The 24,014-nt window shown below is 41.3% G+C and overlaps 1 protein-coding gene across 12 annotated transcripts in view; it reads left to right on the top strand.

Annotated features, from left to right (window-relative positions):
• The window catches only part of srcin1a (SRC kinase signaling inhibitor 1a), a 113,480-nt gene that overhangs the window by 40,755 nt on the left and 48,711 nt on the right, over positions 1-24,014 (top strand). For 8 of the 12 annotated variants that reach the window (XM_051941590.1, XM_051941591.1, XM_051941586.1 and 5 more), the window contains exon 2: positions 23,348-23,377. The exons of the other annotated variants lie outside the window; for them this stretch is intronic. In XM_051941590.1, coding sequence (XP_051797550.1) covers positions 23,348-23,377 — 30 coding nt within the window. The remainder of the gene's footprint in view (positions 1-23,347; positions 23,378-24,014) is intronic. 12 annotated transcript variants of the gene reach the window in all.

The raw sequence follows: 24,014 nt of genomic DNA, 5'->3' as shown, positions 1-24,014 counted from the left end.
AGAGGCCAACACCTCTCCTCCCATCTTTTGTCTTTCCCTTCACAGCACACTGAATCACAAATTAGGATGTTTACATATGTGTGTGTTTGTGTATTTCAAGTGTGCGTGCAACAGCGTGTATGAAGCCTGTCTAGTAATCCTTGATTTACTACTTGGCCTGCTCCTGCACTCTTGTATTATTGCCTCTCGTGAAGATACTTTTTTCCCCGTTAATTAGTCGAGTGAACCCCCCAGAGTTTAAACCATTATTTATTCATCATGCCCTCGGTTCGATCTCATCACCGAACAGTGAGTTAATGTGTGTCTGCGCTTGTGTGTGCGCAGGAAGGTGCAGGGTTCACAGAGTCGGACCATCTAATAAACACACACACACACACACACACACACACACACACACACACACACACACACACACACACACACACACACACACACACACACACACACACACACACTCGGAGGTGCAGACTTTTTGCAAAGCAGCAGCTTCAGCAATTAAAACGAGGCAAACTCTCGCCGCATAAATGACTCTCCACCCCTTCAAAAACAAAAAAACAAAAAGAAAAACACCTACATTCTGTCGTCTTTACAAATGAGTTTAAAGGATCCGAGACAGCTGCAGAATAGGCAGTGGGAGATCAAAAGTGGGCAGTTGACATTTGCGTGTGCTTGGGATTTCTTACAATGTCTATGGAGCAGATGCTTCATAAGGGATCAGAGACGATATGTAGGTGTGTGTGTGTGTGTGTGAAAGATTGTGTGGTTGTATCACTACCTACTGCTTAAACCTGGATTGTAGTGCTGCAGCTGAAGATTATTTTAGCAGCAAATAAATTTACATTTAACTGATTACCAGTTTAATGGCTGCACAGTGGATTGGTGGTTAGCACTTTCGCCTTGCAGCTAGAAGATCCCTGGTTCGTGTCCTGGCCTTCCTGGGATCTTTCTGCATGGAGTTTACATGTTCCGCCGTGCATGTGCGGGTTTTCTCCAGCTACTCTGGCTTTCTCCCACAGTCCAAAAACATGCTCAGGTTCTAAATTGTCCATAGGTGTGAATGCGAGTGGGAATGTTTGTCTGTATACGTAGCCCTGTGATAGACTGATGAACTGTCCAGAGTGTCTCTTGCCTTCACCCTAAGTCAGCTGGAAAAGACTCCAGCCCTCTTTCGACCCTAATGAGCATTAAGCGGTGGATAGATAATGGATGGATGGACTGATGGATGATTACCAGTTTATTTTATAAAGTATCACAGATTCTCTATTCAGTTCCCCAGAGATTAAATCACCTGGTTGCTTATTTTTCCTGACCAACATAATTAAAAACGGAGAAAAATGCTAAATCAGCCCTGTGTTCATGTGTAGTATTTGTGCAACTATTGCCGTGTTTGATTTTCCCACTAAATTCTCACTGCATTAACTCTGTACAGAGACTAAATAATTGTGCACTGAACTGAAGTTTGCATCAGTAAGGATTCACTTTAAAAAACTAAATTGCGGCTCTGCTTGGCCCCGTTTTTCTCTCCAGGCACAGTTGAAAACTGCACTTGAAACTCTGTTTGTCACTACCACTGAGAAAGGAAGAGGGATGTGAGGGTGAAATTGGTTGTGAAGAGAGAGGAGATGATGAAGGGCTGTGACAGTATTTCTGAGAGCCACATCTTCCCCTCAAAGTGATGTTTCTCTTTGATATATTTTCTTTTTCCTTTGCAGACACGACATGAGCAGTCGACCTCTGCTCTGTAGCTCTCTGTGGGGATGTGTTCCCACCACAAGTGTTCAGGTTAAATTTAGAGTTCATCAGTGATGGCAGTTTTCTTGAAAAATAATTTTACCATACACTGATGCACTAGGTGACGTTTTGCACACATGATGTTCTGACAGATGCACCAACATGATGCATGGTAATTTAACAAAATGGACTGCAGTGACGATACACATTTAATGAAACCACAAATGATGTGCATCAGTGAAGCCTTTGCCACTCGTGTAGGAGTTAGTATTGGTTACACTGTTAATAAAAGAGCAGAAAATCTGGCAGCAAGAGTGACAAAAATAAATATATAAAATAAATGGTGAAATAAACATGCAAGTAATGTGAAAACATGATGACAATAACAGAAACTTTCTGTAAAATAATTATATTTTTAGTTGATTTAAATACAGCTTTTAGAAGTCTAACTTTATGGTCACACATTGTAAAGGAATGAATTGCAGTTTTGTCCTGTTTTTCGACAGTCTTCATGACAATTAATGCATTTTCCATGATTTTATCAGACATTATCTGTAAAATAACAGTTAAAAGATATATCTCAGATATTTTTAGCTGCTTTAAATACAATAAAATAGTGGCACTTTATATTCCACGGTCACACTGTAAACTAGCAAGTTACATTTTTTTCATTCAGCTTTTTGTTGTTTTTAAAATATTTTTAAATTCTTAGTATACTGAGTTTTTCTTCAAAAACTTAAAATATCTGTAAAATAACAATATTTTTATTAATTCAAATACAGTGAAAGAACACATGAGCATTTGCTAAATAAAATTGATATTTTACATTATTTAAAGCCTTGGCATGTGTTTTTATGGTTTACATGCAAATTAAAACTTTTTTCTCTTATTTTATTAGTTATCTGTAATTATCTAGTAATTTAGGAAAACTGGAACAATCTGTGGAATAACAATAAATTGTTCCAAAAAAAAAAATACAATTAAAAGCTTTTAAAGTTTTTACACTGTGAAGAGCAACTATTGTGTCTGAGTATTGCGTAAGGACACTCCAACAGGCTAAATGTTTGCAAAGATTGAATTTGAACTCAACTCCTTTAAAAGCTATTTCACCGTCCTATCCGCTCTAGAAAAACTGTGTCCATGAACCCACACAATCAAGGATTTTATTTCCCCAATAAGCTGCTAAACATTGTGCCGTGTACAAAGACAAATGTCTAAATCTGTGGTGTCTGACAGACTTCAAAGCCAGGCCAACCTTAGTTAACCAGGGAATTAGGAGACTTTAGATTATTTGTTTGGCTAAAACCTTTGCTTCAGAAAATAATCCCATTTGATGGCCTCAGTAATGAAAACGAAAAAAAAAAAGGACTTTCATCCTCAAAACTGCAGCAAACCGCACAAATCCCTAAATGGGCCCACACTGACAACAACATGCTTTTCTCTCTGGACCTGAAAATTCAATGCTTTAATCTTTCAAATGTTAATTTATAAAACAGCCTTTTTTACAGCCTTGATCATGTTTTTCTGACCTGTTACATGCTCAAAATTAGTTTCCTTGTCATTCGTTTGTAGGTAGTAAATAAAATGCTGCTTTATTTGCTCTCAGTCAGCAGGTTTTTCGACCCAGAGGTGCATGTAGCGCTGATAATTCAGTCTGAAAGTCACCAAGCCTTTCCAGTGAATAAGTTACCTGTCAGTCCTTATTGTTCTTTGTTTACTCTTGTTGGTTTGTTTGGAATCGACTAGAACCAGCGGCAACATTTATTTGCCTCCTTAGTCTTTTCTTGGTCTGAACCAGATGAACTGTGCTTTGCTTTATAACACTAACTGTGTCACATTTATAAAATCTCTTGCTTGAAACATGCAACGGCAGATTTTTTTTGGCGGTTTGGAATTTGGCAGAAACAAAATCTGAAACCAAATAACATCGACTGACCTTTCAAGGTAGCAAACAGTTGCTTATTTACACGCCCAGCAACGTCGTCGTTCATTTGTGGTTTTGTTTGCGGCCACCTGGTGAATGCAAGTTCAATATTCTCTCTATTTTCCGTCTCTGCCAACTCCCGAGGGGAATATGTGGCTCCTAAATGCTTGAAAACAGTTACAGTTGTTAACTCTAACGGTTTGCTGTTGAGCACGTAGGGCACATTGGATTTTTAGAGGTTTGTGACAGCACAATGGGAACAGTATGAGGAGAAAGCTGAACAATGAGCCGAAAGAAGGAGCTCCGGATTCATATAATGATTATTTTTCATAGGTTTTTTGGATTGACACAGCATTGTTTTCACTGCTAAGGATCATTAGCAACTTCACTTGCAGCCTTGCTGATCAAGTTGGTATAATAATGGATTGCAGATAGCACAATTATTTCCACAGCAGGCATTTAAATGCATGGAAAATTCTATACTTTTTGTCTAAAATAGCTGATTTGGATTGTGAATTTAGCTGGAGGTTGTTTTAGGCATGCATGAGTTGTTGTAAATTGGTGCATTACAGCAAGCTGCCACCCCCAACTTAATTATGTTGTGTTGAAAAGTTGTTGAACCAAACTCAACATACACACAGTACTTTCTCATGCACACCTTAAATAGCAGGCACACGGAGAAAACGGGTAAAGAGACAAGCAGGTTTGCCAAACATTTATTTGATTTGCCTTTTTGTTTGGAAACCAGCACAGGCCAATGGCAGACTCATGGCAGTATTATAGTCCTGTGGTTCCTTTGATAACTTATCAAGCACGAGGTGTTCTTTGGCAACTATTTGTCGATTCCACGCCTGGCTAAAGTTGTTGGCTGAGAAGTTTGTGGTCAACTTTCCAGTTAAACTGCAGTTTAAGAAACACGTAATGAATATTTTTCATAGGTTTTTCATCATCTTTCCTAAATCCAAGGACCAGTGAGCAGCCACCTTAGGCCTGGAAGAGCCTACAATACACTGGTGGTATCCCTGGTTTATGATTCATCCAGTGATTCTCCAGTCATCCCTTGCTGCAGTGACCTTCCACTCACAGTCCTCAGACTGTAACAAAGCGGTCCATGCTTTTGTATAATTACATCGGACAGCCACTTACATCGCTTAGTGACACATTTCACTCCAGTAAGCAGCGATGCCGTCATGCCGGAGCACTTAGAGGCAGCATGAACATCGTACGCCAAGATGTCACCAGCTAATCGACGATTAAATTTGTTGGTAAATTATTTGTCACACAGTTGTTCGGGTGTTAGCAGATGTCTTCAGGTCATGATTGAGCCACGGCTCTGAGCCTCCTTTATTCGCTCCTTAGGCTCAGCTACACCTTCATGTCCTCTGTGATCCACAGTCTAGCAGGGCCAAAGGCACTGAGGTTACCGAGGGGGACCGAAATAGGTTTTTCGTGGATCTGTGTGGAGGATCAGGCAGAGTGGATTTGTAGAGCTTGAAATATAAGTTTGTGTGTGCGTGGCGGGAGGTAGCAGTAGTGGTAGTAGGGGGTTGACACGAGGGCAGAGCTGTAGCTAGAGGCGCCATCTACAGACGGAGAAAATGGAGCAGTCGCACACATCTGCTCCAACTGGCCAGAGGGTGGGAGGAAACAGCAGGTCAGACACACAGTCGAACCAGATGACAGCTGGAGATGCGAGCGGTTAGATTCTTTCTCCTAATTAAAGGACTGTAGGGAAGAGACGCATATAAGAGCAGAGCGAACCTAACAGAGACAAAGAAGCTGGAGAACATGCCGTAAGTGGCTGACAGGCTTTTAAAGCAGGAACTGGAAATACCAAAAAAAAAAAAAAAAAAAAAAAAAACAAGCATCAAGCGAAGCATGAAGAGCTCTACAGTCAGAAGTTGGAGGAAAAAAAGGGAAGAGACGGCCAAAAGAAGCAGGGATGGTAAGACTGAATGGAGGAAGGCTGTGCTTTTAGAAAAACTGCAGTTAAAATCAGTCATGTGAAAGCATAAAGCGGTTTTAGTAGCTTCAAACAAATCAAGGTCATTTTGGAAGATGTGTATGAGTAAGAGTCGGTTTCATTTAGGATCAGACTGATGATCAGAAATCCGTAAAATACCCTTTCATTCACGGTCGCCCTGTCTCCTTACCTACTTTCAGGTATCTGCCAAGAAAATAAACAGCTGACATCCAAACACTAAGTCACTGACAGAGTTGTTAACGAGACTGACTGAACATGACGTCTTAAAGTTAAATGTTCCAAAGTGCGGATACACTTCACTAAAGTCGACAAGACAACTCCAAAACGCAGCAATCGCAAAAATAAATGACAACACTTTGGTTAAATATTTAACTGCGGTCCATCATGTTGAAGTAAGAAATTGTGGCAGTGTAACGATTTTACCTTCAGGTGATATTACGTGCAGCGTGCATGAAGAAAAATCAGTGATTCACTTAGTTGATATTTGCTGAATCATAAAGTGGAATCAATATGATTTCCGCTGTGTTGTTTTTACTTCAGTTTCTGCAGTTTTTTTTTAATTTTTTTGCAGCCCTACTGAGCAAACGCCATTTTTCAGCAAATGGAAAGATAAATGCCACGGATCAGTTTTAAAAAACGTGGTTAGGTAGTGAAATATAAACAGTGCATGTGTATTTTTAACTAAATGTCTCCATTCCTCGCAGACTAAAGGCCTTGTTTGAAAAGGGATTTGGCGTATTTAGATGAGATAAAATGCTAGAGTGTGGTGGCGTTGAGGGACAGAATCAAACAGACTAAAGGGTGGGAGAGGCTTTTGATGGGAGCGGCTGGCTGATAAAATAGCTCGCTTGTTTTTGGGGAAATGCGTCTGTTGGTCTCTCCGTCCGTCTTCTGGGAGTTCTCTGGTGAGATTAATGTCTTGCCGTCAAATCCGAGACTCCCTCCTGTCAAACACACGCTCCCAAGCCTATTTATAACCAGACGCCCACTCACAAACACTAATGAGTCTCTGGGTGACAAATGGATTCGGAGGACACCTTGCACACCCCAGCCTCTACCTCTCTGCTCCCTCCTCTCCCATCACTCTTCTGGCCCCCGGCCCTGATGCCTACTTCTTTATTTCTTTCTTCAATTCTCTCACCCCCCCAACCTCTCATGCTGTTTCCCTTTTGTCCACACCTCATCGTGGCCCACTTCTGCCCACTCTACCACACCTGGTTTTCAACGCTCACCTTAAACCATCAATTTCCCCCTCCTCTTCGCCGACCTCTTTCTGCCAGCCTCTATATTCCCATTGTCATCTTCTCCTCTCCAAGTTTCATCCACCTCTATACTTAGCTGCTCTCGCTCTCTTTTCTCTTTGGCTGCCTTTGTCGCTCTGTCAATCTCCATCTCCCCCTCTGTCTCTCAGCTAGTTGTGAGTCAGTGCCAGTGCTTACTGGATTAGCCATGGGCTGCTTTGCCAAGTGCTCTGGGGCCTCTGGGGCAGAACATTTAACAATTGTCAGATTCGGGCCTTCTTTCAGCCAGCAGGTGGCAAGAAGAAAAGGGGATGAACAATTGCTAAAATAGAGCCATTTCTTGATGTCTCTGTTTATGTTAAAAGCTGCTTTATATATCGAAGAAGAAGGCCCTAAGGGAGCGTCAGCCTCTAAGGCATGATAACCAGTCTGAGTGTCCAGAGAGGCAGCTTTCCCGTGGGAGTGATTGGCAGCATGGTGCCCAAAGATTGCAGGACAGCATTTAGTGTGACTGCCCTTGGGACTCATCATAAATGCCGCTTTAGATTGAGTAAATGTTACTTGGTGCTTCTGAGTTTTGGGGAATTTTTTTGGTGCGTCTGCATCAAAACCCTGCAGCCATTGATCCCATCATCCACCACAGGAAGTGAGTAAATATATACAAGCAGCAATACTGTGTGAGACACTATGGATCAAGAAAATCGGAGGCTTTGAGTTGTACATTATTTATTAATTATGGAAAAAAAAAACATGCTTCTGAAGAGTCTTCTCTTAAGTTTGTGTTAAATATCTTCTTTGATTTCTTGATACTTCAACTGAAAAACAAAGCGCAGCAACCAAAAGCAACATTTGAAGTGCTTCTCTTTTGGTTTGATTGATTCCGACTGCTGCAGTTGAAGTGTTTTTGAAGTGTCGGCAGCGACATTAGCTAATCCTCATCTTGCTGCGTAAGCCATTTGGGAGTGAGCCGAGACACTGAAGATGATTTAGAAAAGGGACGGATAAAACTTTACTGCTCTTTCTCCAACTTTCACCAAATAAAACTGCTATTTACAGCAAAAAAAAAAAAAACTCCTTTTGAAACAGATATTGGCTTCATTTTTATTTCATCGCCTCAGTTGGTCCGAGCCTGACCTGCAGTTTGTGCCTCCACCTTTGCAGGTGGAACAGAGTTGCATGCCTGTTTGGTGGTTGCTTATAACACCGGGCTGTGCGAGGGGGTTGTCTTTGTTGTTTTGGCTGTTTGCAGTGGGCGCTGTGTTGTGTTGGCAGTGACAGCTTGTTAACGTCTAACTCGTCATCTCCTCCTCCTCTTTCGTGCCAACTGGCTGCTCTTCCCCGCTCACCTACGGTGCATCACAACAGAACCCCACGCATCCATCTGCATGGCTGCCCCACCCATTCATCCCTCTGCACGCCGAAACCCAAAATGAGACGCTCGAAACACATGTAGCACCGGTGAAGACGAGACGTGGAGAAGGAAATAAGGCATGACGGGAAGAAGTGTTGCTTTATGCAGCCGGCGAATGAGCCAATACTCTTGATAAATGTGCACAAAGATCAATGGACGTGTGAGGGATGAATGGAAAAACAGCCTCACGTGATGTGGCATATATTACTGCACAGCCATTATTGTATGCGTAGAAGCTATGCCATTCAGTGCCACACTAAGGAGGCAATGAATGAGCAAGATGCACAAATGGATCTTATTTTATTTAGGTCTGCATCCAGGCAGCTAAATCACATAGTTACTTGCAAATCAGGACTTGAAATGATGGTGCAGGATGCAGAAAATGCATCATGCCATTATCACAGTAAGCTAAGATGATCAAAAGCAACACTACTCGTAGTGAATACAATTATTTAATGCAGGAAATGTCTTTCAGATGACCTTTAAACAAGCTATTCTGTTACTGGGGTACGCCTCGGAGTCAACGGATACATTGATGCTATTTCTCAAGAAAAAAAATGTAAAAAATGAAGCTCCAAGATCATGAGATTTTGTTTTCCGCATACAAGTGCCCAGCCAAAAACACAAAGAAATAAATCACTCCTGGTTGGTGTTGCAGACATGAGCGTAACTTGTTACATCACATTGCAAACACAGAATTTTGCCTTCTGTCCCTCTGCAGATAAAATCGACCACAACAAAGAAGAATTCAGGCACGACGGGCATTTTACCAGAAACTGCAGTTTTCAAGCAATCTTGTATTGAACATTACCAAATAAAAATGGTCCAACAGAGTCTTAGAAACCTGCCTGTTTCTATCAGTAGTCTATTAGAAGTAACTGTACACATGAGCCCTTTAGCTTTGTGTTTCATCCCAACATTTTGGCCATTTGAGTTTGTGCCAAGCCTCTAGAGTCTCATAAACACACATGAATGGATGTTTTTATTCTAGATCTTTATCAGTAATGCCATGGATCTAATATATTTCTGGTTTGTAATGCAGCAGAAAAACGACACGCCTAAAGGAAAAGGAAGAGTTACTGTGCTTAGCATTTTGTCACTCTGTTCTTTGTGACAGAGATGAACGGGGTGGCGGCAGAGGATGACGGTAGATGTGAGACAGAAGGTGGAGCTTCTGTTTTACGTTGTTCAGTCGAGCTCCTCTGCAGCCCTCTATGTGAAATCCTCTTGGGACTGGTGAAACAAGCAATTACGCTAACACCCCACTAGGGACTGCTGTGTGCCGCTCATCTCCCCTCAAGTACCGGGATCACAACAGACATGACAACCCTCCTAAAGAGACTGGAATACTAGATATGGGAATTCCTCTCTGATCTGTGTCACAGTTTTTAACTTCAAAAGCACATGGAGGCTTTGTATTTGTGTTTCAAGAATGCATTTTTCTGATCTAACTGTCCTCATAGATGATTTTTTTTTTTTATTAACAAGGAGTCGGAAACATGATTTGAAGATGAGAGGAGTCTACATGTGACTCAGTCAGCTTCAGAGGCTTCTCAAGTAAAAGCCATTTCCAGTGCAGCAGCTGTAGGAGAATCCACCTCCTACCTCCTATCCTCTGATTTTCCATTTGTCTCCACTCTGATGCCAGTTGACGGAGAGCAGTTTGTACTGTGACACATGATGATCTGCATCACAACACAGATCTGTGGGCCATGTTGTCTCGACAACTTGTAATCTCCGCTGCCCTGCTTGTGCCACATCTGTCACCGGCTACGTCGCTCCCCATAATGCTTGTGTAACCTTTAACTGTATGCTTGTTGGACAAATATGCTCTTGTGTGTGAGGGAGCTTTGTGGAACAGCTGACCTGTTGCTATGGCAACTGATCTGCAGTGACAGCCGCTGTCATACTCGTCTCGGCTAATGACTAGTTGTTTTGATTGATCCTTTTTGCCTCTTTTTAGTTTCTTGGAGGTTATTTTATTTTATTTTATTTTTTGCCTCTTGCTCTTCTAATTAAAAAAAAAAGTTCTGGCACTAGCATTTCAATTAGAGTGTCAGGATAATTCCTGTCGAAGAGGAAAATTGCTCCTCTTATTCTCCGTGATTTGGAAAGCATCAGCACTTCAGCGCTTGTCCAGCCTTGCAGATAGAAGACATGTCGTACTAAATGTGTGAACCCAATAAAAAAAAAACCAGCACAGCGATGAGGATGACTGCTGAAGGGCTGGTGAAAGCTGAATGTTTTGTTTTTGGCTGCTCGAGACTGTGAAGGCCGTTCGCTGTCTCATCTTTGGCCTTGTTGGCCGCTAGCTGGTGCGACAAACGCACCAATTGTTTCTTTGTGATTGACTCTTCTTCCTCATTCACCATGACCTGGAAGACTAAGAATCTACACAGACTCTGGTCATTTATATAATCCTTAAAAGCTTTTTTCTGTTTATCAGAATTACATATTTAGAAGTTTTTCTCATGAAAAAATGGAGGGAAGTGAAATGCAGTATATCTTGTCACTGGAAGTAGTCTTTACTGTTCAAACACAAAAACATTACCTTACTACAGATATTTGTTTCTAAAGCTTTATGTTGTGAAGAACTGAGATTTGGAAATTTGTGTTTCTTGTGCCTTAACTTGTCATTTGGAAAGATGTTATTTATCTTTGCTATAAAATGTTATTTGGAAATACCATAATTTGCACATTATTTTACATGTTTGTCTGTCTGATCTCATCATTTCAAAACATTGAATCAGACATTACCATCAAACAGTTACTCAGTACTTGAGTAGTCTTTTCACCAAATACTTTTTTACTCTTACTGGAGTAATTTTGTGGATGACTACTTTTTACTTCTACTTGAGTGATATTATTTTGAAGTAATGTTACTCTTACTTGAGTACAATTTTTGGATACTCCACCCACCTTTGTATGTATATTGCTTTTGTCTGAGGGGGTCTTTAATATCAAATCAAGCACAATGACATTTGCAGACTGTAATGTTACTGAATGAAACGCAGCCAAACTCTGCGCCAGGGAAGCTTTTTTCTTAGCAGCTCATGAGTTCAAAACTCAATTTCCTCAGTTTCACTGTTTCACATTTGCTTCTGGAGCTGAATCCGTTCTGTTTTTAAAATTCCCCACTCTCTTTAAGCACCTCTCCACTGCTCCTGCCTGCATGTGCTCTGCTAAATCATTTAGTCAGCTGATGTAAGTGATGAATGAATTTCACTGGGTGATGTAATTCACCACTTTGATTGATAACCCATGGCCAGGACCTAACTAATCTGACAACAGATGCGTTCCTGTGGGAGAGTGCTTGTTAGGGTAGCCTGTTGGCTCTGTCTGCAATGAGAATGGCACTGTGCTAATACTACAAGAGGCTTGGCAGCGGGTCTGCTGGGAGTGGTAGCAACAAACTACATGTCGGAGCCAGCGCAGTAATCCTGCCCTATAAGAGAAGTAACCTTACCAGAGCTGCTCCACTCACCAGCAGCTGAGATCCTTTCATTTAACCAGCAGCAATGACAAGATTTAGTGCAAATTACACATCATTACACGATCATTAGGAAACCTTAGGCTCGCAATCTTAGCAGCACAAATCGGGTTTCAGCTTTCACTCCACTGAAATGATATTAGAATAATAATAATCTTGTTAAGGGCATTATTTTGGTGCTTCGGAGTTTAATTAGATACAAGAGCAACAAGAAAAAAAGAGTCGATGTGTTTGCAATTACCTTGCATTTCTACTGGAGTGTGGTTTGTTTCTTTGGTTGTGGAACCTGTCATTCATTAGGGGTTAATTCAATAGTAAAAAATAACAGCTTACTATGCTCTTAAAATTTATTTAAAGTATCCCTCCCGTTGGATCACGGCAGCAAAATAAGATACTGGAAACAAACTCCTAACGCTTCCAACCTGTACCTGGATTTTTCATGTTCTGTCTGGTTTATTTTACAACCCTCCTCGTTGTGTACCTGCTGCTTTTCGCCATAGGAGAACATTTCTGAACTTGAAAGTTGGTTCCTGCAGCATCTTTAAAGATCCGTTCTATCTCTCAATCTGCTCCATTCAGTTTGACACCTCGGGTTTCCAGCAGAGACTGTTGACATACCTGCAGAAGGGGGTTTTTGCAATCAGCCCGATCCTGTCAGCATGTTGGCTTCTGGAGCAGAGAAACAGGAAAACTCTCTGACCTGTCCAGAGTAAACTTAATGAGCCCACAGTCAGTGCAGTAACAAGACAGTCTCTCCTGTACTTCTAATTCTGGTAATGATTATATTTCATTCATTGCTTCCCATATTTCATAAGAAAAACTGATTTTTTTTTTTTACTGTATAATTTCGTTTGCTGTTTGCATGAAAATAACTGGAAAACTGGATAAATTCTTCAAAGAAAATTGAAATTTACATCCAAAAGCAGTATTTTTGTCTCACTTTCAAATGGGGATGATCTTAAATATGTCATTTTATATGAAATCTATATGAAACGTTTTGCAGAATTTGGTGAAGACTTTTGCAGCTGTGATGAAAACATTTAGCTCAATTTATTTGTGACAGAATACTCCATTCCTTTGTGAATCCAAATAAGCAAGTAACTGTTGATTTTTGTTTGTCAATTGATTGTTTAAAGGCTTAGTCTAAAAACTGAATATTAATAATATTAATATTAATTAATTGACTAGTTATGTGATTGCATTTCAATGAATCAAAACAAAAACAAGTAAGAGATTTTAGGTATGCTAAAGTTAATGCTAATAGGAGCTGTAGTCTGGAGCTGCTAGAAAAGAAGAAACTTTTTTCATTTTCAAACTTGCCGTCTTCATACCCATCAGACATTTGTAAGTACTATTCCCCAGATTTTTGTAACACGGGCAGAGCTTTCCTTTAAAGCTGAATTAATAGATTTTTTTTGTCTGCTTTGGAGCAAAAGATCTCTAAAGCACACTGACCAGATCACTTTTTCAAGTTCTGGGGCTCTTAAAATACCCTATTTTCACATCCAGGAGACAAGGAATAATGCTGAAGTTGAGATCGTTACAGAGAACGATAGCTGAAAATCTGTATGCCAACTAAAAATGTTGAACCAAAAGCGTTTTCCACGCTCTGTGGGTGGTAATTCTCCTGAGCATATCAGCTATTTGAATCATTAGTAATAGAAAACATAGATTAAATGAGCCTTTAAAGAAGTTTTAATTACTCTTTATGCTCAGCACTGTAAAACACAATATAACCACCAGACCACAAACACAGGGACACACAGAAACACAACTGCTAAAAGGTTTATAACTCCCTTACTGCCTTCTCTGGTGTTGCCCCCCTCCTTCATAATAACCCTGCTCATCTCATGAATATGCAGACGCTCTGTGTATCAGCTCAGATAGAGAAGCTGCTTAAATCTTCCTCTTATATCCTCTGATTTGCCTTGCTGCTAAAGCTACTCCGCTTCATTTCTCCCATCAGTCACGTTTTAGCTAGTGGGTGCTTTGCAGCATTTTCAGCCACCGTGAATCTGGGTTTCTGGATGTGTGTGTGTGTGCAGGTGTGTTAATAAAACATGGCCTACAGGACAGATGATGACCTATTAGACCTGAGCAATTTCGTATGGAGTCCTTGGCAGCCGTCACAGCAGTGACCTCTGACTGAGATTTAGCTGCTTTTTTAAAAAGATTTTTGATCTACCGTGGCTCCCTCTGTCTTTCAAGTGTGGTGTTGAGGTACAGTAGCTACAGTGCCTTGATTATGCAGACTGTTCTTTCAAGTGGCACTGCTTTCCATGTGTGTTCTGAGGAAGATATGCATTAATGTGAGCAAAGGTAAAAGGACAACTGACAGATCCTGGCTACACAAGTGGTTTTTCCTCCCCTTGCTGCAGCCAGAGTTGGCCTGTTTGCATGATAAACAGTCACGTTCAACCCCTCAGGAAAGTCTGGCTTTTCCATCCTTGCTTTGCTGCTGCTCCCTCTCTGTCTCCTGAATTCATTCTAAAAGCACATTAACTTGTTTCTTCATCTGTAGTAATAATTATTATTTTATGATAATGCACAGCAGCTTCTTGGGTGTTTTTGTGCATTTTGTTGAGTCAGAGTGAATTAATATGTTGATATTAATAATGAAGAGACTGTTGCGAAGCTGCTGTGAATGTAATTTAGAGTGTTGTTTGTTAGGCTACTGTATTTAGTGATTTCTAATCTAAGTGGTGATGGAAACAAAGCTCCTTGTGTTAAACGACCAAAAGAAAGTCTATATCTAGTATTTTAATATGCAGTGGAGTCCGTGGTTGTCAGAGTTCAACGAATTCATTTTGTGGAAACAAGAAAAGCCAGTTGGATGGTGCCACAGGTGACGTTGTTCCCCAACTGCAAAATCTGTCTTTTATGCTTTGTTTTCGCTGCTGCTTTCATTACTTGGCTCACTGGCTCAGCAGTGCTCTGCATCTTGCTGCTCTGCTAAATCTATTGAGATTAGCATGAAAGCACACCGGGCACTTCTTTCATGGCGAAGAAGAAATATTTACCGATAGATATCTGGGTGTTTGCTGTCTTTTTTTTTTTTTTTTGGCTAAATATCGCTTTGTGTTGTCATGTGAATATTGAGGAAGCGCGTGACGAAACAACATAAAATCCAGGTTGGGGTTTGTTGAGCCGAAATCGCAGAAATAAGGTAGAGAAAAGGAAACGCAGCATCTCGTCTGTCTAGCCAGATGTGGTCTGCACGGTTGCCCTCCTGTTGTTGTTTCTGCAGTTTTGCTTCATTTCACTGTGCATACAGGAGGTCCACTGTGGTTTCACTAATATGCTAACACTGCAGGCAACAAGGCGATGCTGTTATGGAGGTTGAAGGCCCTTAAATTAGAGAAACTGTTGGAGCTGCTCATGTCGGGACAATACCTTACCAGCACCAGATGCTGTTGAGTTACTGACACTGTAGTCTGATCCTCGTATGTGCCGGATCAGGCAGGAAGCAACATTTCCAGCATGGATCAATAATGTATCAGACTACCAATAATAATAACAATGGATGGTCAGTTATAGCATGCAGATGCTTCAGTGACTGATCTGCACATATACACAACCTTCCAGTCTGCGCCAAGCTCTACGATATGTGTGAATTTTTATGTGTGTGTGTGTTTACATAGCTGTGGTAAATGGCCAAGCTTATTACAATGGCCTGTAAAGGGGCAGCAACAGCCTTGTTGAGATGCTATGATGATTCCGGAGACTGATTCACTCTCATTCATACTCGGCATGTGCAGTGTTCCCATTTAATTTTAGTGTGATCGAGAAGATGTCAAAACCCTGAATGCCAGTTGTCACCCTAACAGCACCTATTTCATTACCAATTTCAGTTTTAATCTGTAATTTTCAATCTTAGCAGTGTTTTTTCTGACATTTTGGTCATGTTCAATGTTGCCAAACGTGGCACGTTCAGTGAAGAGACTGGCTCTGAATGCAGTAGTTTTGTAGTGCTTAAATTCTGTTGGAACAAATTAGGGCTGAAACGATTTCTTGAGTAAATAAGCTTTAAGGCAGAGAGTTTTGCCTCGAGGCTTCGTTTATTCCACTATGCTGTATAGACTACCAGTCAAAAGTTTGGATGCACCTTCTCATTCAGTGTTTTTTTTTTTTTTACTACGTTCTACATACATACTGAAAACATCAAAACTGTGAATGAACACATATGGAATTATGTAGCAAACAAACAATTGTGAAATTTGATTACTGCTTTGCAAACTCTTGGCATTCTCACAATAAGCTTTATGAGGTAGTCATGAAAATGGTTTTAACTTCACATTTGTGCCTTGTCAAGGTTAATTTGTGGAGTTTCTTTACTTATTAATGGAGTTGGGACCATCAGTTGTGTTGTGCAGAAGGCAGGTTGGTACACAGCGGACAGTCCTATTTGACAGCTGTTAGAATCCATATTATGTCAAGAACTAATCAGCTAAGTAAAGAGTAACGACAGTCCATCATTACTTTAAGAACTGAAGGTCAGTCAGTCCTGAAAATTGCCAAAGCTTTGAATGTATGCCCAAGTGCAGTCACTCACATGAGGACCGCCCATGGAAAAGGAAGACCAAGAGTCCCCTCTGCTGCTGAGGATAAGTTCATCCGAGTCATCAGCCTCAGAAATCACAAGTTAACAGCACCTCTGATTAGAGCCCAGATAAATGCCACACAGAGTTCTAGTAGCAGACACATCTCTACATCAACTGTTCAGAGGAGACTGACCAATCATACCTCTATGGTCAAATAGCTGCTAAGAAACCACTACTAAGGAAAAGCAACAAGCAGAACATATTTGTTTGGGCCAAGAAATACAATGAATGAACATTAGACCAGTGGAAATCTGTGCTTTGGTCTGATGAGTTCAAACTGGAGATCTTTGGTTCCAGACCTGCTGTGTGTTTTTGCGACGCAGAAAAGGTGAACGGATGGTCTCTACATGCATGGTTCCCACAGTGAAGCATGGAGGAGAAGGTGTGATGGTGTGGGGGGTGCTTTGCAGGTGACACTGTTGGGGATGTACTCAAAATTGAAGCCACACTGAACCAGCCTGGCTACCACAGCATCCTGCTGCAACATGCCATCCCATCCGGTTTCTGTTTAGTTGGACCGTCATTTATTTTTCAACAGAACAATGACCCCATAGACACCTCCATACTGTGTAAAGGCTATTTGACCAAGAAGGAGAGTGGTGGAGTGCTGCGTCAGATGACCTGACCTCCACAGTCACCTGATCTAAACCCAATCCAGATGTTTCCGCTGCAACCCTCTCCCTGTAGCTCTGTTTAGATGTTTGACCCATGCACTTTCCATCTGTGTTTACCGGTCAGCGTCGTGCCCTGTGGAGATCCGAAGTCCGGGCTGTCAGAGGAGGTGCAAACATCTTTAAAGTATCTCCGTGTGCAGGCAGGCATGGAGCCTCAACGCTCTCCAAACATCCCATTTTCCATCTCTTAACTCTATTACGTCCGCTTGTCTCCATCTGGCATGTTATTGAAGGTAGCAACGGCCTCTCCGGTGAGGCAAACGTAGCTGATGTAATGAGGTATGCTTGGAGTGTCTTCTTCGCACCCAGTGGCAGCAGCGTGCTGACTGAAGCTGCTTCAACAACAGGCTGTAATTAAGAGGCTCTCTCACCTGCTGCTCCGCTGCTGTTACTCCAGCAAAATAGAGTTGGCTTTTACCTGGATGACAAGTGAAACAAAGAGCTGCATTATGCTACCTACCACCACCTATCACTCCTCTTTCCCTCTCTGCCTATCACACTTATACATCATCTTCTGCATTTATCCTCCTGTTGAGTACACACACATTTGTTGTTTTCAGTTCCAGGCGGCCCTAGAGATGTGCCAGCGGGCTCTAATTGTCTCACCGTGTGCCATTGTGTTTTAAAACAGGTGCTTTGCTGGAGCCACGTTACTGCTGCAATTCTAACTTGGCTGCCTCCAACAAGTATTCCCAAGTGTTGTCGGTGGGGAAACACAGTCAGGAGGTGGAGGGGAGAAAGGGAAGACAGAAGAGAGCGCGATGTGGGATAAAGAGTGGGAGTGTCACTTTGTCGTTGCACATGTTTTAATGATCAAGAGGGCGTTTCCCGTCACAAAGCAACAGATTGCAGTTGTCTGCGTCGCTTTTGCTCGAGTCTGTGTGGGGCCTTGTAATTGTCTCGGGCTGTTATTTCGTCCAGCAGCACAGACATGCAGGCTGACCTTCTCCTGATGGCTCGCTCTCACTGCCCAGCTGTCAATTTCACCCCTTTTAACTCTCCTCTCCTGGCACAGCGGTGCCTCTGAGCTTTCAGAGATTACCTTAATGGAGAGAAAAAAGAGAAGTGTACATACCTGCTGGGTTGTGTTCTTTTTTTTTTCGTTTTTGTATTTCTGCACCCCAAATCTCATTGCTCTTTGTGTACAGGAAGCGCAACTAATGGGGAAAAAGTGAGCTTTGAGTGAGAGATGGAAACAAAAGCTTAAAATCTTTTCTTTTTTTATTTTGCTACCTATTCAATGACACCCAAATTTTTGCTTTAGAATATCAGCTATAGTAAATTGTAATATCTGTGACAGCTCACAGCCAGACAAGCGTCGCTCTTTTTGCAGGATTAGTAATTATATAGCATGGAAGTCTTTGTAGCAGCAGCATCACAGAGCATGTTAACCTTACAGGATTTCTAACTCTCCTTCTATGGCTTTGGATAATAGAGCCAGCAGCAGTCTTTTCAAGGTTTAATAGCCTACTTGTGGAACTGCATCCCCTCTTCTTGAGTTGTGACCTGCAGGGTTTTTAGAGGCCTGATTGGTGGGTTTTCAGAAGGTTAATCCCAGCATGCCCCTCTCGCCTCCTAGATATTTGTTTTAACTGTTCCCGCCAGAGCGTATAGATTGCCAACAGCTTTAGGCTTGGCTTATTTCCTTTTGCCTGCAGCCTTATTAAGCAGGGCCAAATTTGCAGCTTTTCACCTACTTCTTGCTCAGTTTTTTGTACTCCTTTCCTCATTTCTTCTGTGGTTTAATATTCAGCCGGTCTATCTGCCCCTGCACTGTCACAGCCGGCGTCCCACAAGGATCCTCGCCATGCTAGCAGTAAATTAGGCTGTGTATCAGAGGGAAGAGCTCCACTTGCCTTCCACATCCATCTGCATAACAACGGAGCTTCTGGGGAGAACATTGCACTGTCACAGAAACTTTTTAAAGACCTCCCTTTATTAATGCAATTCAACATCAGAGAATCAAAGGCGGTAATCCCAAGAATGTTGCCTTTACAAGAAAAACTGTGTTTGACAGAAACAAAGGGGGACAGAGGACCAGTTAGAGGGAGAGATAATTAAACACTTCATTTAATTGCATATGTAAACAGTAAAGACTGTAACATAATGATAGCATGAGGCTAATAGCAAAAACAAAAGAAATGCAACTAGATGAATTCAACTTGATATTTAAAAAGTGATGATTTTCTGTCTCTTTGTGAATAAGTGCAGGATTTAATGAGATAAATATTAGTACTAGCAAACAAACACGATATAAGTTGTGTTTGAACAGACAAACTGCATGTTCTGAAGTGCATATTGCCACATTAGTTTAAAAGATTAATTCGAGCCACTGTAAGTGAGCTGTGAGACGCAGATAACAATTTCACACCTATACACAAAAAAGATTATCTTTCCGCAGGAATTTGCTGACAGGCTCCGGCACACTCATTTAAGTTTGTCGGATAAAAATGATGATCAATTTATTGCTTTCCTCCAAAGTGCAATTACGTTTCAAATTTGTCTTGATGGGATGTTGCGAGCCGAAAGCCGCTTTCAGGGACTTCTTTAAGCAGGTGATATGTTTTTCCATTTATTAGCCTCGTGTTTATGTATTCACCGATGCCACTTCAGCTCCAAGTTGTCTGACAGTCTAAAGTGGAGACTTTTCAAATCACAGAATAAGAAGACCTTGTGTGTGCTGGAGTGGCAGGACAAACAATATGTGGAGAGACACCTGAATAGCACACATACTGGAAGTAAATAACATTTCACAGACATTAAACCATGAAAGCAATGTCTCTGACATGTGGGAAATCATTTTGTCACAGCATTTTGTTTTTTTTTCCATATTCCAATATTTCTTATGAATATTTCATCTTAATTGAGTTAGTCACTAAATCAATTTGTGGATAATTGATTAATTGCTCTAGCCAGATTCTCATATTCCATCTTCTCTGGTGTGAATATTTATTAGTTTTCTTTAATAAATGACAGATGTTTTGAAATTCTAGCAGATATTTCATCACTGTGGTGTCCCCAGACATTATACCTTTTCATGTCAAGAAAATATTTGCATCTTCCCAAATAATACTTGCCTCAAACTGCAGCTGACAATAGGTGGAGACTCCGAATGTTTGATGTTGCTACCTGTGAAATTAGATTTAGCCATCCCCAGTGCTGTTTGTCTGCAGTCCGTAGCTTTCTTATCATTCTGTGAGACTTAAATCCTCTCGTACACCCTCCACTGCCTCTGACCCACTTGTTTAACATCCTCAAAATATAAAGCTGTACTGCTTTTCCTCTTCCTCTTCCATCAAAGCACAACCAAACCACTTTTTTCCAGATTCTCCATACCATATGTCTATGCATATGATGAGTAGCAGCTTCTCTTCCTGAGCTGAGAGTCCAGTTCAGCGGGTGGCTTGAAAACGGAAAAAAAATCGCTTTGAAAGTATTTGATGCAGGATTTGGCTGTCGTGATACAGAATAGTGTTATATGTGCGCGTGTTTGTTGATAGCTGTAGTTGTGGGTGGGTTGGCAAATGCCTCATGTTACAAACTGAAAATTCCCCGACATACATAAATAACCCAGTGAAGGTGGTGAGAATGTGTCTTCGTGAAGATAAATTGTAATAGTTGTGAGAAAAAAGTGGCTGTAATTATAATATATGAGACCTTTTTTTTTTTTTTAAAAAAAAAACATCTATTTGTCATCTTTTTTTATGCTTTATGTTCAATCTTCGCTGATGGAAAAAGGTTTCAGGCTTCATGTATTCTGCATAAACCCAAAGAAAAACCCAGTTAAATTGCATTGCTTAATCAGGCTGTATTTGTTGATAGAAGCTCTTTTTTTTGGTTGTTTTTTCTTTTTCTCCAAGAAGAGTAATTTCTCCTCCTGCTTGTCTTTTCTTATCTCTCGGTGCCCACCGCAGCAGGGTCTTTTCATTGAGGCAGGTTAATGCTCTTGACTGTGCCCTCTATCTTGGCATTGCAGCCGAGGCCCTATTGGCTGGGCCCGCAGATCTTATCGCCTCTGATTGCAGGGTCCCGTTGTCATTCAAGTCCTGTATAATTTAGTTGACCAGCATGCTGCACCTTTTTCCTGGACGCTCTGAGTCTTTGCAGTTTCAGTCTGGCCCGCTGCAGGTCCCAGCTTGTTTCTTGTGATAAAGTGTTCCCCCTAAAAACCCACCCCACCAGGGCTCTTTTTGTGTATGTTTAAATGATGCTGCCATTGCGTGGGCTTTGTTTTGGCTGTCAGGAGTATTGTCTGCCAGCTTATGTGGAAATACATTGGCTGTGAATGACAAAAGTAAAGATGAATAGCCTGTTCCCGTTTTCTATTCTTACTCTCCTGCCCACACGACTTCTACTCCTGCTGCGTTTGTGTGCAGCTTTGCAAAGTCTACCCACCAACTGCTGTTTTGAAAGTTTTTAGGTTAGAATCCAAATTCGGTGCTACAACAAACGCAACCGAGTTCATTCATTTTGGGTGTGATGTAGAAGCCATTAACCCATTTAGCATTATTAAATTCTGCTAGATCTCACTTCAAACAGATGTTGCAAAGCTACATACCACATTGACTCAAAGTACAGATCAATTTATGAGATTTTCAGATTATCCAACATTTGTTTCGGTGAAAATAACCAAATCTTGTTGCTTCTCTGCCATAAACAAGCCAACAGAAAGTCCCGTGGGTTAAATAAGACTAACAAAGCACATTTTGAGCTGACTTAGTCTAAAAAAAAAAAGCCCAATTATGGGGACCTGAAAATCTGACCAAACAATTTTTAAAGCTACAACAGGAAATTTCCACTGGTACCTCTACTGTTTGAGAACAACATCTGATGCTGTTAACATGTAATCATGAAAGTGGACGTTTTAAGACATGCCCCACTTTTCCAGCCTGATTTCTAGGGAGAAATCTTCCAGGAATTCTAATATAGTTGTTGTGGAAAAAAAAGCTATTGTGCAAGATACTGGAGACTTTTGTTACTCAACATCAGCAAAATACAATTTGTTCTGATCATTGGAAACAGTTGCACAATGTTTTATTTGAATAAATAGTTAACAAGGCTTTGGTAGATGGTGCTGTAGCTGTCGACCACTATTCTTTAATTGTGTTTAATGTTTGATTTGGTTTTTGCCAATACCTCCCAGCTCTGTTGTAAAGGGCTGTAACTTGTTTCATTCTCTTTTCAGCTGTATGTGTGTCTATAGGCAGCTAGCCTCCTCGGCTTTCCACTGTCATCATGGATGCTTAGTGGCAACAATAAGCCGTAGTACATAGGCCCAGCTTTGCCAGCCATTGTAATGGGGCCCTTGAGTCAGGTCCTTGTTAGCTGATGTACAATAAGCTCCAGTCTAATGAAGTGTAAACCAGAGATCTGGGAAGTTGAGAGGGGGCTGCAGATGAATAAGGCTGGAGGCTTTGGTGCGCAGTGGAGAGCTCAATGCTAATGCTATTAGCCAGGAGGTCAGTCCATTTGGCCTCACCCCTGCTCAGTTTATCAGCACTTCATAATGTGAGCGATGTAAGGGCAGGGTGCTGAAACAGCTGATCACGCCTTAGTGAGATATCTCTGCGAGAATGAATGGAGAGAGAAATGGGTTCACAAGGAGCGCACAGTTTGATTGCAGCTGCTTCGGAACGATCACAGACCTTCTGCCCTTAACAGGCCTCCTCTGTGTTGAGGTTTGTCCACCGGAGAGCGTCGCAGCCTCCGTCTGGCCGGCTTCCTCCTCGTTGCTGCGTTCATTAACAGTCCATTTGTTGCTTCTGCCCCGAGGAGGCTCCCTCTGCTGCTCCCTCGCTCAGCTCGTCCTAATGCTGCTGATGAGATTTTAATGTACAGATGGTCCACTTTATTCAACCCTATTAAGCCTCAGCACTTTTTATGCTTTTAGTTTAACCAGTATTAGTTTTATTATCCATCTTTGAATTGATTGTCTACCTGCTTGAAATCTGAAGTTTATACTAGTTTCTATTATATAGTAATGTGATTAAATGTGTTGTGGTCTTAGGAAGCACTGTGTATTACTGTGTAATGCATGATTATAGTCATTCCCCATTCTGAAAGTTCTTGTAAGACACTATTAGCATTCATAGCAAACCATTTCCCCCATATGTTAACCCTTATGAATACATTATAATGCATATATAATGCATTAGCTAATTGTAATTCAGAGAAAGCGCTATCATTTCTCGATAGCTCTTTTCTGATGGTCATGTGACACTGTTCTGGTGTGTTTGCTTGCACGTCTGTGCACAAACACACAAATTAACCCTTGGCATGTTTCTCTTTTAGCCAACGCCGGGGCCTGTTTTCCTAAGCAAGGTAACTCACCGGGCGAATGGCTCCCCGCTCTGTTATCACACCTTAAGTTCATTTGTTTTTCCAGTCACATATTTTTTTTTTTGTGTAACCATACCGTCTCTTCCGGCTGTCTCCCTTCCCTTCCTGTGTGCCTTCCACCTTGGGCTGCGTTGTCTGTCAGTTAGAGCACCGATAAAAGGCCAAGAGCTGTCAGAGTGATGCGCCTCCTTTAAAAATGGACAGCAGAATCAGTAACTTTCAGGAGAGACAGTGAGACTGTGTAGAGAAAGCGTCAAAAGGTGTCAAGGGATGGAGAGAAAGCTCAAACAGATGGACAGGAGTTGGTGAGGAGCAACAAGAAGAGAAATGAAAAAAGTGTGACCTCATGTTCCCGCTTGACTTTAAGTTGCCCAAATTTCCTGTTTTTGGTTCTTCTCTGTTTCCAAGAAAACAATGAAAGCCACTTAAGATGACAAGCAGGCATATCATAATGGAATATCCAGCAAAACAAATTTAGTTTGAGCCTCTGCTTTTGATCTATTGCAGAAGCGTTTTACTTTTCTCATTTTTCTTCCCTTCAGAACTTGAAATCAATAATTCTGCAAGGAACTGCTCCGTCCTGGTGGCAAATAGTCTAACATCCCATCCCATTTCTTTT

The sequence above is a fragment of the Acanthochromis polyacanthus genome, chromosome 21 (genome assembly GCF_021347895.1).
Source record: "Acanthochromis polyacanthus isolate Apoly-LR-REF ecotype Palm Island chromosome 21, KAUST_Apoly_ChrSc, whole genome shotgun sequence".
Taxonomy (NCBI): Eukaryota; Metazoa; Chordata; class Actinopteri; family Pomacentridae; genus Acanthochromis; species Acanthochromis polyacanthus.
The sequence above is the reverse complement of the archived record's forward strand: the minus strand, read 5'-3'. Positions and strand labels throughout refer to the sequence as shown.